This window comes from Plecotus auritus (genome assembly GCF_963455305.1).
Source record: "Plecotus auritus genome assembly, chromosome: 6".
NCBI classification, from domain to species: Eukaryota; Metazoa; Chordata; class Mammalia; order Chiroptera; family Vespertilionidae; genus Plecotus; species Plecotus auritus.
Window position 1 is genome coordinate 166068335 of NC_137773.1, and position 14318 is coordinate 166082652.

Consider the following 14318-nt stretch of genomic DNA (forward strand, 5'->3'; position numbering starts at 1 on the left):
TCTGCTGGCCCGGTCACCCCTAACTGCCCTCCCTGCTTGCCTGATCGCCCACAACTGCCCTCCCCTGCAGGCCTGATGCCCGCAACTGCCCTCCCTTGCTGGCCTGGTCTCCCCAACTCTCCTCCTCTACCGGCCTGGTCATCCCTAACTTCCCACAACTGGCCTCCCCTGCAGGCCATCTTGTGGCGGCCATCTTGTGGCCACATGGAAGCAGCCATCTTTGACCACATGGAGGCGGCCATCTTGTGTCTTGGTGTGATAGTCAATTTGCATATTACTCTTTTATTAGATAGGATAACTTCTAAAATGTACAGAAATACCCCTACCTTCCTAATGAAGACACGGAGGCTTAGAAGTGATAATCTGTCACAGTTTGGCTCCCAGTCAGGGCACTACCTGGGTTGCAGGCTCAATCCCCAGTAGGGGGTGTGCAGGAGGCAGCTGATCAATGATTCTCTCTCACCACTGATGTTTGTATCTCCTTCTCCCTCTCCCTTCCTCTCTGAAATCAATAAAAAAATGTATATTATAAAAAGTAATAATCAGACTAGCTAACAGTTGCCAGGAAACAGGATTCAAACTCACTATGCCAGCTCCCCGCAATCGACCCTCTCTTTGGGGGGAGAGGGAGAGTCTCAATCAAGCAGTGATTCTTACTAACCTGTCCTTACTACCACTCGCAGCCTCTGGGATAGAGAATTTAAATGTGAATGGTTAGCTGGTTTTTAGCATCGTTTACCAGGCCCGTTTGCCAGAGAGGCACGGAGAGAAAAACAACAACAGGAAAGAAGCCAGGAAGGCAGAGGGGGAGCCCTTTAGAGATGTGCTGAAGCACTGCAAGGTTCTCCAACTGTGAGAACCCTGAGAAACCCCAGGTTCCTTAGAAAAGAGCGGGATGGCTTATGTTGAGAAAAGTTCAGCTGTCAGAGAAAAGCCTAAGGCAGTGGTCGGCAAACTGCGGCTCGCGAGCCACATGCGGCTCTTTGGCCCCTTGAGTGTGGCTCGGTGTTAGAACCACTTCTTCAAAATAGACTCGCCCAGGCCGAGAACCGACTTCTGTGCACGGGCCACGAAGTTTCAATCGCACTGTACGTGAGCGCCCGCACGTGGTATTTTATGGAAGAGCCACACTCAAGGGGCCAAAGAGCCGCATGTGGCTCACGAGCCGCGGTTTGCCAACCACTGGCCTAAGGAATAAAAAGTAACTGCTCTTTGTATAAGGGCAGAAGCAACAAACTGCACAATACTCACAAGTATCAGAAAAATATCATAATATTCTTATTGGAAGCACACAAACAACTGATAATGCAAATCAGTCACTACATTTAACAAGGAAGAAAATCCTAAGCGCCAAGTTTTGTCTTGCAAGATCCAGGTGATCTGGTTCAGGTGCCATTCCTCGCCTCTTTCTTTCTTTCTTTTTTTTCTAAATATATTTTTATTGATTTCAGAGAGGAAAGGAGGAGATAGAAACATCAGTGATGAGAGAGAATCACTGATCGGCTGCCTTCTACACACCCCCACTGGAGATTGAATCCACAACCCAGGCATGTGCCCTTGACCAAAACAGAACCTGGACCCTTCAGTCTGCAGGCTGACACTCTATCCTCTGAGCCAAACTGGCTAGGGCTCCTCACCTCTTTCATAATGCTCCAACTACACTGGCTTTCCCCCTGGCCGTCAACTATGCATAGGGTGTCCTCATCTAATTGTCTTTACAGCACTTGCTATTTCTTTTAAGGAATTATCCTCTCCTTAATTTAGGTCTCAATGCAAATGTCACCTTCTGATTGAAGACTTCCTGACCACTTAATCTAAAATAGATTCACGTTACATTTTAACTTAAAACTCCACAGTACTCAGTTCTATCTGAAAATCTACAAGGAACTTGAGGACATATCTCTGCCTTCTAAACATAAGACCCAGAACAATGGTATATACACAGTAAGTATTTGTGTGACCCCTGGAAAATTAAGTTTGCAAATGATAGAAAGCAAAGTTAAAAAAACAACAACCCAGCCCTAGCTGTTTGGCTCAGAGGATAGAGTGTCAGCCTGCAGACTGAAGGGTCCCGGGTTCTATTCCGGTCAAGGGCACATGCCAGGGTTGTGGGCTCGATCCCCAGTAAGGGATGTGCCAGAGGCAGCCAATCAATGATTCTCTCTCATCATTGATGTTTCTATCTCTCGCCCTCCCTCTCTGAAATCAATAAAAATATTTAAAAACAAAAAAACAACCCAAACCAAAAACTCTTAATGAAAAAGTCTGTAATGTAAGAATATTCAAATACTCACTGAATCTCCATCATCTTTTTTAGAATCCCTTTTCAATGGCTCATTCATATCTTCTTGACTACGGAAGCTGAAATTCTGAATTGCTTCAGTGACACCTCTAAGAGAGCTATAAATGTCTTCAGAGTTCATATTTTCTGTGTCATAATCAAATGCACTATAAAAAAGACATCAACTAATTTTCATTTATGTGCAGTTTTAAAATACTAACACATTTGAGAAAATCATGAAGGATATTTATAAAGATGGGATTAGAGAATGTGTATTCCCCAAAGCAAAACAAAATCCAACAGCTATAGATGGTTAAAGTACATGTCCCCTTGCCCACCTATTAAGGACAGCTTACAATGACTCTAACAATGTCACAACTGGTTTGTCTTTTCACCTTTAAAGATGTTCTGATTAACCAGGGGCCAGCAAGCTATGGCCCTGAAATGTAATAATGGTTTTTTACATGTTTAAATAGTTGAGAAAAAAAATCAAACTATTTCATGACACATGAAAATTATATTAAATTAAAATTTTAGGGTGCATAAATAAAATGGTAGTATAATATAGCAATCCTAATTTATTTGGATATTGTCTATGGCTATTTTCACCCTATAACATCAGAGTTGAGTCGAAGTGACAAAGACTGCATGGCCCCAAAGCCTAAAATATTTACCATATGGCCCTTTGCAAAAGATTTGCTAACTCCTGTGATTAACTCACTAACAACAGAGATAAATGTATTTACACAATTAAGAAGGCAGAGGATTTTTAACACTGAACATATTATTGACATGAATTCTATAATCACATTCTAAAATTCAATTGAAGCTGGAATGTAGCTATTAAAATTGTTACATAACAGGAAGAAATAGGCTACACGAAGTGTGCAACATACTTTTCTTCCTTATGCTGATGATGTAGCCTATAATTGTAATGAGTATGATGAAGCATGGTATGTATGGCTAATAACAAAAAATCCAGCTAATAACTACAAATGGACTACTATGCAAACTACTTTTTAAAAGGATAGGAAAAAGGAAAAACTATTAGTTTTTTAACGAGTCAGAACTTCATCTGAAATACAGCCCAAGCTTGAATTGCACAAGTGTGTGAAAATTATATGTGTTATATTTTATATTAAGGACCAATCTCAGTTACATTTTCCTTAATTAGTATTACATAATGTTATCCCTTCTCTACTTTTGTTTTTGTCTGTAAGCTTATTTTTTCCACTTTTAGAAGTGGTTGGCTAATATTAGATCTAAATATCCATCGTTATAACTTGCCCTCACCATTTTCATTAAGTAGTATAACTAAAAGACACAATTTGCAATTTATTGGATTTGTACAGCATATTTGAGAAACTTAACTATGCTATTCAATGTAACAAAAGCTATGTCACTAAGTTTTCTTTTGACTTAATAAAAAAATTCTGTATCATATACATTATTATCATTTAAATGGTTACTTTTGGAATAAATGTTATATTTTTTGAATCTACTAAGTTTCTATTTGTCTGAAACCTTTCAAGTCAAGTGGAAATCAAATGGAATTATATTAACGTCTGTTTTTCAATAACGGGAATCTGCAATAACAAACTATGGTGGAAAATTATCCCTTTATTACCTTGGAGATAAAGTATTCTGTGATGTATTGGTAGGAGAAGTAAGAGGACTGGACCAGTTGGCTGGTGAACGTGGTGTTGGTCTTGTCAAAGGACTCCCCATGGAACTCTGATGGAGGGAGTCAAATAAATATTAACGTATGATAGTTGTGTTAAGTTCAATTAAAACGCTCTTAAGGCATACAATCAAGAAGTTGAACAATATGAAAGCCATATTTATAGATCTACCATTTAAATATTCATGTACTTATCTCTGATTTCTGTAGAAAAAAACTTTCTCCCCATTTAGAAGTCTAACTCTTCAGTCTTTTTTTGTTCTCATTACCCACTGACTTTCCATTATTATCAATATCTTTTCATCAAAGATTCAACACAATCCCAAATTAAGAATTTTAAATTAGTTTCCTGGTATGAGCCAATTTCCTTTTTTTTTGTTAATCCTCACCTGAAAATATTTTTTCCATTGCTTTTTGAAAAGAATGAATTCTATAATCACATTCTAAAATTCTGAGAGGAGAGTGGAAAAGAGAGAAACAGCAATGTGAGAGAGACACATCAATTGGTTGCCTCCCACATATGCCCCGACTGGGCAAGGATTGAACCTGCAACCCAGGCACATGTCCTTGATCAGGAATTGAACCCGTAACCCCTTGGTGTGTGGGCCAATGCTCTCAACACTGCACAACACCGGCCAGGGCTCAAATTTTATTCTTCCCTGAGTTTGTTTTACAAATGATTTTCACAAGTCACCAAAGGCATAAAAATCTGGTCATATTATAAATTTGCCTATCTCTTAAGATGTATAACAATCCCTTCTCCTTTTAAAAAGATAACTGACTTTGGTCCCAGGAAATTATACTCAGATTGTTTTTAACATTCAGACTTTACTTTAAGGTTGCCATAAGTGAATCTATTTGCTCCTTTAGCCATTATCAAAGGTCTGTCTTTTAAAAACAAGTTCAATTTTTTAGGCATATTCCATAAATGATCCTATACCATTTAGATGTATATAACTGCATTGTTTCATTTACTCAAACTTTATTTCTCCCATATAAAATCCAATATATCTAGCACCTTTGCACTGACAAGCCTGTAATTATTAAATATAAACACATCTTTAACAAATATTTTTATTGACTTCAGAGAGAAAGGGAGAGGAAGAGAAAGGTAGAAACATCAATAATGAGAGAATCATTGGCTGCCTCCTGCACGCCCCACACTGGGGATCGAGCCTGCAACCTGGGCATGTGCCCTGACTGTGAATCAAACCATGACCTCCTGGTTCATAGATTGACGCTCAACCACTGAGCCACACCAACTGGGCTGAACACATCTTTTTAAGCACTATCCTCTTTGGATTTATACATTAATTCTGGAATAAGTCATCCCTCTAGTCCTCAAATAAGATTGGTTCATCTAAATAGCATGTTCTAATTTAATGGCATGCAAAGTTGATGCCTTCATCTAAGTTCTTGCTCACATTTCTTTCCTTGTTCATATTTTGGTCACCATTCACCACCCTAATCTATACCAAATTATAATATAAACATGACAGGCCTAGGGATTCTATTCTTTCTGGGACAACAGTTAATTTGGCTCAGGAAATGCTGTCTAATGTTGATGCAAACATTACATACTAGGGTCAGAAGTTTATTTCACGTAGGAAAAAAAGCAGTAATTGTTAAACCAACCATCATATTATACTAGAGGCCCGGTACACGAATTCGTGCACCAGTGAGATCCCTCGGCCTGGCCTGCGGGATCGTGCTGAAACCAGCTCTCTGACATCCCCCAAGGGGTCCTGGATTGTGAGAGGGTGCAGGCCAGGCCGAGAGACCCCATTGGTGCACGATCGGGGCCGGGGAGGGATGCAGGAGGTTGGCCAGCCAGGGAGGGACCACAGGAGGGCTCCAGGGTGTATTCGGCCCGTCTTGCTCAGTCCCGAACGGCTGGACCCCAGCAGCAAGCTAACCTACCAACCGGAGCGTCTGCCCCCGGTGGTCAGCGCATGTCATAGTGAGCAGTTGAGCGGCCTTAGCATATCATTAGCATATTGTGCTTTGATTGGTTGAACAGTCAACCAGATGACCAGACACTTAGCATATTTGGCTTTTATTATATAGGATAATAGCTAAGAAAATAACTTAAAAATACCTGGGTTCCATTGCCAGTGTTTCGAAGGTGGTTATAAAGAAGCTTGGTAGCACCATCCTGAAAAGTTTTTGGTAAAGCTCCTAATAACATTGTAAACTCTGGGGTATTGAGTTCAAAGAGGGAAATCAGCACTGAGTGCGCCGCCTAGAAAACAAAGACACACAGAGGTAGATGAATATATTTTGGTTACTCAAAGGAGACCACTTTCTTTACTCAATATTTCTGTTCACTAACACAAGGCTATCTTTCTCAGAAAAACAGAAGTTCATCTTTCTCAGAAAAACAGAAGTTCTTATACACTTTAAAATTTCTTTATTAGAAATTTTTAACCTATTTACTTGAGCATATGAAAAATATTAGCCATAGACAAGTGGCAGGGATGTTGAAAATACTAACAGATCCTTAAAAAAACATTAGAGCCCAGACTGGTGGCTAGTTGGTTGGAGTATCATCTGGTACACCAACAAGGTTGCGGGTTGGGTTCAATCCATGGTCAGGGTACATAAGGGAGGTAACCGATCGATGTCTGTCTGTCTCTCCCTTCCCTCCTTCTTCCTTTCTTTCTAAAATCAATAACAAAAAAACATCCTCAAGTGAAGATAAAAAGAACATCAGAAAGATCTGATGATATAGGAGTGAATACTTCCGAAGTTAAAATATAAATCTTTTTCTTTGGTGACCAACAATTTATTCATAACTATTCTGAAGGTTATGGGGAAAGATCTAGGAAAGGATGTGGGAATACTATGGGAAAATTTAACGAGGTAGATAGACAGATACATGACTAAATTCATCAAAGGATCAATAGATAATGCCTAAAATTAGTAATTCAAGAACAGTGTAAGCTCTTATTTGAAATACATAGGAAAATAAATACAAGGGGAAAGATTTGAAATATTTTGAATGGTTACAAGATTAGAGGTTAGAGAATTATGGCAAGAATAGTTTTTATTCTAAGTTTGAACATTATGCTCATATTAAGTGGATAAAACTTAGAACAATTTAAAACAGAACAACAGAAGATTAAAAAAAAAAAAAAAGGTCTTCATAACACCAGGTAAATAACTCAATGCTAACTGGTAATGACCTGAAAATATTAGCTTCCTTCATTGGCAAACCAAAATGACTGACTTGCTTTTCTAATTTATCTTTTAAAATTTATATTAAAACATACCTTCCGAACTTCAGAACTTTTGGGTTCTGTTGTCCAAGTGATAAACCGAGAGACTGCCAAGCGAGTTTCACTGGAATTTACAAAATCTCCTGGATCCATCTGTTTGGCTAGAGTTTCTATATATTTAAGGATAGCAACTTTCACCTGCAGAAGTAAGCACAACGAGAGGACAATCAGATAGATGGTCACTGAGGGACACTGACAACATTTCAAAAACAATTAGGTGATTATTTTTTGGCAAATAAAAGATGAAAAAAAACCCAAAAGCAACCGACAAAGAATTAAACAACCACCTACCTACCTGAGGTACAAGTGTATAACAATGTGGATTTTTGTTTTTCACACACAGCAGTACTTTTAAGTCCCAGATGTTTCACTGCCCGGTTTGATCAATTGCTGAAGATTCTCTTGACAGAATTATATACCTCTCCTTCAGAGCTTACAGCTGACTCTTGTCTAGACTCCCTGAGAGCCAGTCTTTATCAACTAAGTATAATGTGGCTTTTGGGAAAATGAACCAAAGTATTTTGAAAATAAGGCATTACAAATCAAGTGAGTAATTAAGGTGGGCAATATAGAGTTTTTGTCAAATAAGGCCCACGCAATGAGACCAGGTTCTTTAATAGTTCCATCAAGTGCTAGAACTACCTTCCAACAGAAGTGTCACAGAAAATTTTACACTAGTAAAACTGGAGAAAAGACAACACTTATGTGTACAAGAGTTATATGTAGGTTTAAAAAGTCTTATCATTCTCCCAGGAATGATGTGTGGCTACATGGTGGGATGCAGGCACACAACTTCTTCCTTAGAATTAGCTGTTTTTTATCCTTATAAAAAGCCACGGTTAAATTATCTCCCTTCTCTCAGGTATGTTGGGGAAGAAAAAGAGGTTGAGAACCACTATTTTTATTTTATTTATTTATTTATTTATAAATATATTTTTATTGATTTCAGAGAGGAAGGGAGAGAAAGATAGAAACATCGATGATGAAAGAGAACAACTGATTGGCTGCCTCCTGCTTGCCCTTGACTGGAATTGAACCTGGGACCCTTCAGTCCGCAGGCCGACGCTCTATCCACTGAGCCAAACCAGCTAGCGCGAGAACCACTATTTTTAAAGTCACATCTTCAAACATTCCAGGATTTATAATTAAGGACTTTCTAAGACTTTCCACTTTAGAAATGACACCTGGCAGAGTGCACAGTCCTTAGATATAGAAGGTTCCAAACACATAATAAATACTGCTTTCCTGACTTAAAAAAGGGAAGGTTTAAATGTTTGATTCAGAGAGCAACTTTGAAAACATATTGCCAAAGATTAAGGTAATCCATTTTTCTATGCACTTTCTGCCCCTATTGTTGATATTAATGGGTAATTTTTCTCAGTCAGTCCAAATAAGGTCTCGGAAAGTACCATGCTAATATACAGAGAGTAAATATTAAAATAAGGTTCTGCTGCTTGTGTATTTTCTCTTTTCTGTTTCCAGTAAGACAAACAAACAAGACAGAAGGGATCAAATTACATATTTCATTTCCAAATGAACGAATTTAAGAATTACAACTTCATGAAATGAATTGGAAAAAAACACACACCAAGAGTTAAGTTATCAGCCATCCTGGGTAAAATGTACAATGGAGAAGAAAAGAGACTATGGTTAATTGTGCAGTTGCAGGCCCCACTCAATTACAGCAGAACATAATATTCTGTATTCTTGAAGCCATGTCACCTTCTATCAATGTTAATATCTGAAAGGTGCTATAATAAATTAAAAAATGAACATCAATGTATTTTGTTTTCAATTTGCTATCATTAATAATTGAACAATGAGATTCAATTAATGCAGTGCCTTAGCAATTTATAGAGGTATGCAAAGTTTTAAAAGGGTTTCACAGAATAGGTGGGTTTATTATAACAACAGGCAAAATAACCACTATGCACATATAATCATTTGAAACTTTACATTTTAGTAGAATATTTCTCGAGATTGTATACATAGTCTGTAACTTTAATAACACAAACATTCATTTTTCTTAAGAGGAGGAAAAATAATCTAGTTGCTAGATCAGGTGTGTATAATTTTCAACATGTTTGTGTAACCCAGAAAAAGAGGTAATCAAATTACATTTATTTTTTAAAATATTACTTACTTAAATAAAGTCACTCTGTATTGCCATTTCTCCCTATTCTATTACTTCCTTTCTGATATTTAACCACAGCATACTGTGAGAGACATAAAATTTTATGCAAACATCCATCTTTTATTGGAAAGATTCATAATTTTTCAAAAGATCTCATATTTTTTATTTGTATTTTTCTATAAACTATTAAGTTTTTTATTCTTAATCCTATCACCCATCTGAACATTACTTCTATTTTTGGCGTAAGGTATGGATGGCTCCATGTAACTTCTCCTTGCTATCCTAAAACATCAATTTAAGAGCTGAAGAGTGATTTTTTTCCCCTGTAGCTTTGCATATGTGTATATATATGTGTGTGTATATGTGTAATATAAAATACATAATAAAAAAGCCAAATAAACTGTTTGTGATTCCAGTCTGCAGTATAATGTTTCCCAATAGGAAAGCTAATTTTAAGTTGTCTCTTTCCTTTCTCTCTTCCCTGTGTGTCTTTCTCCTCAGTCCTTAGAAACTTTATTTTCTCCCTCAACTCACCTATCACCCTTCTTTCTCCCCCCACCCTCTTTTTCTTCTTCTCTCTCTCTTTCTTTTTATCACCCTTATTTCTTAAGCTAATGGTTTAGATCTCCATTTCCACAGGCCCATGAAGCATTTCTACATACCTTTTTAACACTTGAATATCTACCACCTAAATCATAACCCTTATTACAATTTACAGTTTATCAGTTATTATAGATAATAATGGTAAAATATTATAAGTTCTATATTCCATTATAAATTAAAAATATCTAGCATAATGCCTTGGACAAAGAATGAGTTCTAAAAATATTTATCAACAATATAAAGTAAATTATTCTCTTCTGCAGGTCACTTTTCAAAATTAAAACAGATGGAATCCCCTTCACAAAGCAGCTCTGAGAAAATAACATTATGTTGAGAGTAAGTCAACCCTGGTAAGAAACACAATTGTGATTTTAAGACAAAATCATATTTAGAAACTTAAAGGAAATTCAGTCCTGGGCAGTAATGCTTGTGGAAATATATTTCGTGCAGAACAGAGCAGAAAAATATAAGGATTGTCAATGCATATATGCTTGTTATTTCCCTGACTTTACTCTCATTTAATAATACTCACTACAAAACATTTTACTAAAGAATGCAGGAGTTCTTTGGTTTATATTAAATTATTTTTTATTTTAAATTTAATACTTAGTTTTATAACAAATTGGAATTCACCTAGTTTTCACATAATTGGAAAATGTGTGCTAACAACAATTGAGAAAGTTAATTCTGATTCTAAATATTAGGCACACATCAGAAATATCACATTGGAAAAAGCAAAAAACATGTTACTATTTCAGTTAAGGAGAACAGCACTAAGATTAAACTTAAAAATTTTTGTTTACTAAAATAAATATAGGTAAAAGTGACATTTCACCCAAAATACCTATTCAGACTCTAAATTTAAAAAAGTATTGGGAAATCACAAACATAAAATTAGATAAGACTTTATAGAGCGAGTTTGCATCACGAGCCCAGGGTTAGATGGCCATACTTTGTGTTGCTTTCTAAATGTGTACTCCAAGTAAGCTTTTCCAAGGAATAGCCTGGCATTTGAATAACATTTGATATTAAATTATGTGCATGCTTACAGGCTTACAAAGGTTAGTAGTTGAACACAGATGCATACAAACACTATCTGAAACACTGCAGAATTTGGAAAGAGAGTTAAGAAAAGAAATAATGCAAAAACAAAAAAAACCTTAGAGCTCCAAAAAGAGTGAAGCTGGTCCCGAAGTGCTGGCTTGACTGTCTGAAAGTTTATAAAAACAAAATCCACTGATTGAAAAGCTTCTCATGTGACACAAATATACACATCAACAGAACTTTATTAATAAAACATTTCAACTCATTATAATGTCTTCAAAAGACTTTAAATTTTTACCTTCAAGCTTGGTGTTTGAGTCTGATCAACTGTAAATCTCATTAGAATATTAAACTGAAGATCATTTGGAAAAGATTCTCTAAAATAAGGGGAAAAAGCAAAACAAAATAAAAATTAAGTTAGCATTTGGCAAATTTAACAGCAAATTATGCTTAAACCAAAATATCATGTCATTCAAAAAGCATGCATGAAGTAGTAAGTATCTGTATGTGGTATCATCTATTTGATACAATACACAATAAAATTTATTCCCTGGAAAAAATCTCAACATTTGAATTTATATCCTGTAGGGGGTTAAATAGCAATACTATGTAATTAATGGTCTATCTTGCCTCAACTATAGATTTAATTTAAAACCTATTCAGAAAAAGTTCAACATTATCAGAGATGTTTCCCCACATATAGTATCTGAATTCTAGAGTCACCTTAAATCAATAAATGAATAGAATATTTGAAATAAGTCACTTCAACAATCTATACAAGAAAGTAAAAATATAGGATTCAAAATCTTCTGAAAAAAAGATTCTGAATATTTTAATGCATAATAAAACATTCTTTTTAAACTTAGAAAATAATTTATTTCTACATTAAATTGAATAAAACCTTCAACTCGAGTTAGTAGATATATCTTAATTACAACAAAATACTACCTTAAATACTGAACAAATGTTAATGAAATTTTTATTAAAGAAAACAGTGTTTGATTTAAGGACCAATGTTGCATGAAATACACAAGTGAATGGGCCTCACTAGCAATTTTAAAATGAAGCCTATGCAGTTCAAATGGTTTGAAAAGACTTACATATCTGAACCTTTAATACAGGATCTAAATAGTCCAATTATTATCAGGTAAACTTGAAATATATAAAGGAAATATTACCTTGTAATATCAAGGGCTTTCTGAACTTTTGCCTGAACAGACCCAAGCAAATCAGCACCCATTTTTTTTAGTAGCTGCGTCAGCAATACAAATAACCAATCTTGAAGATCATCTTTGTGGACTTGTATGAAGTCCACTAGTGTCTCCAAAAACATGCTGAATACCTACAGTTGATAAACAGGGGAGGAAGGAGAAAAGGAGGAAATATTGACCTTTATGATCAATTCAAATTGAAATAGAAAGGAATACAGGAATCAGAGGCACAGCGATTGGCAGCCAAGCAGAAAAATAATCTCTCTTGCTTTTCATTGGACTCTGTGATCAAGAGTACATTTGAAATGTTATCCAACTTCTGCTGAAGTTCGACAATTAGCTATTCCATGCAGCATCACTTGGTAAAGAAACTTTGGCCGTAATGACTGGCACACCTATAGCTTAAATTGGTTAAACTGAAATCCATTTCATCTGAAATTTAGGGTAAGAAACTACCTGTAGTTTCATTGGCCCTAAACTCTTATGAAGAGTGGCATTGAGTCATCAGAAGATGACTGCTGATAGCTACCTTAAAGCATAAGGTCATTCTGACATAATGGGCTAATTAAAGGCTCTTTAGATTTCTCAAAAAGTCAGTTGTCACAGACTTTTTGTTTTGTTATAAGATATATTACTTACTAAAACTGCCCCAAAAGTAATTTTAAATGATTTGGGATAACTATAACTAAAATATGTAAATTCAGGATACAAATTTACATCTAAATTTTAATGATTTTTAAAAAATCCTACTCTTCCTTTCTATTGATTGGTTTATACCTGGTTCCAGTATTAACACAGTAGCTTAAAAAATTTTCTAAGATGAAAAACATTTTAAGGGAAGGAATGCTAATATTCATAAGTGATGTATGTCATTAAAATACTTATGAAAAGTGACTTACTTAATGTGTATTATATCTCTTTACAAGAAATTCCACAGCATACTGGAAAATTTGTTTCTAGGTAAATAGGAAAAAAACTCTTAAGACAATGTCAGGCATGTTGTATTGAGACAATTTATAATCACAAGTTATAAAAACTATGGTTTAAAAAAGTTAATCTGAAAGTAACTTTTAATTTGAAAATTAAAAATTTTGTTCTCAATACATACTTTATTTCTTAAAATTCCTTTATACAATTATATATAAACTCCCATTTTCCTCATGTTAGAAATGAAGGATTTTTTCTATCAAAATTTTAACTAAGCTTTAACATTGTATGAATTAGAAAATATACACTTTCATTATTTGCTAAAAATGCTCTGTATTTATAAAAGCAGGAACTATGACTATGTACTTAAAATTTTCTAGTACTCTGATCCCCAGGCAGCATCTGCTTCAACAATGCTCTTATTCACAATGTAGTCATTAACTTCTGTCCCACCCCCACAGCCACAGCCAAACAACCTGGCTTCTATTAGATTCAAAACTTGGCCTACTGCTAAATTAAAACTGTCTCTGGCCCTCAATTCAGGACTCAGAATACTGTTGAACTTCACTAGACCTACTCTCCGACAAATGCATGAATCTAATCTAGTACTCACTTTTACTGGTACCTGGCAAATCTATTCAGCCAAGTGTGCTGGAGATAGTTAGCACCTACTTAGAAAGTAGACTATTAAATATTCACGAATTTTGTGAACTGGTTGGTAGCTTGAAATAAGCCATTGTGGGGGTACTTATACTTCTGAAATTATAGCAAACACTATAGATCAGGGCTTCCTGCTCTTCTCCCAAACCTGGTTTACCACTATACCACTCTATTAATTCTTGCCTAGTTTCCTGAAGACTCCAAGTTTAAGCTTTCACTATACCAAAATCCATTCTGAAAACTATACACATTTGAATGCCTAGGTCAACTTTCCAATTTTATTTGGTTCTTAGGAAACAGAACCAGAAAAGTGACTTGCCCAAGGTTTCCACAGCTGGTTTTCAGTTGTGTTCCATTCATTTTATTGCTAAATAACTTAGCTTATCTTCTTTACTGTCATTCAACATAGAATTCTCCATTCACTTTTCTCCTACTTTGGTTTCACTTATAGCTATACTTCCAATAATTGTCTCTCTAAAAGAGAGCCATTTTGCCGGCA

At 35.7% G+C, this 14318-nt stretch overlaps 1 protein-coding gene across 50 annotated transcripts in view; it reads right to left on the reverse strand.

Moving 5' to 3' along the window:
* CLASP2 (cytoplasmic linker associated protein 2) overlaps nucleotides 1-14318 on the reverse strand; it is a 149307-nt gene that overhangs the window by 20123 nt on the left and 114866 nt on the right. For 46 of the 50 annotated variants that reach the window (XM_080673653.1, XM_080673650.1, XM_080673645.1 and 43 more), the window contains 6 exons: nucleotides 12200-12363; nucleotides 11320-11398; nucleotides 7235-7378; nucleotides 6061-6204; nucleotides 3909-4015; nucleotides 2295-2448 (listed from right to left, as the gene is read on the reverse strand). In XM_080673653.1, coding sequence (XP_080529779.1) covers nucleotides 2295-2448; nucleotides 3909-4015; nucleotides 6061-6204; nucleotides 7235-7378; nucleotides 11320-11398; nucleotides 12200-12363 — 792 coding nt within the window. Of the gene's footprint in view, nucleotides 1-2294; nucleotides 2449-3908; nucleotides 4016-6060; nucleotides 6205-7234; nucleotides 7379-11136; nucleotides 11188-11319; nucleotides 11399-12199; nucleotides 12364-14318 lie in introns of all 50 variants that reach the window. The other 4 variants (XM_080673680.1, XM_080673678.1, XM_080673677.1 and 1 more) reach the window with 1 other exon arrangement.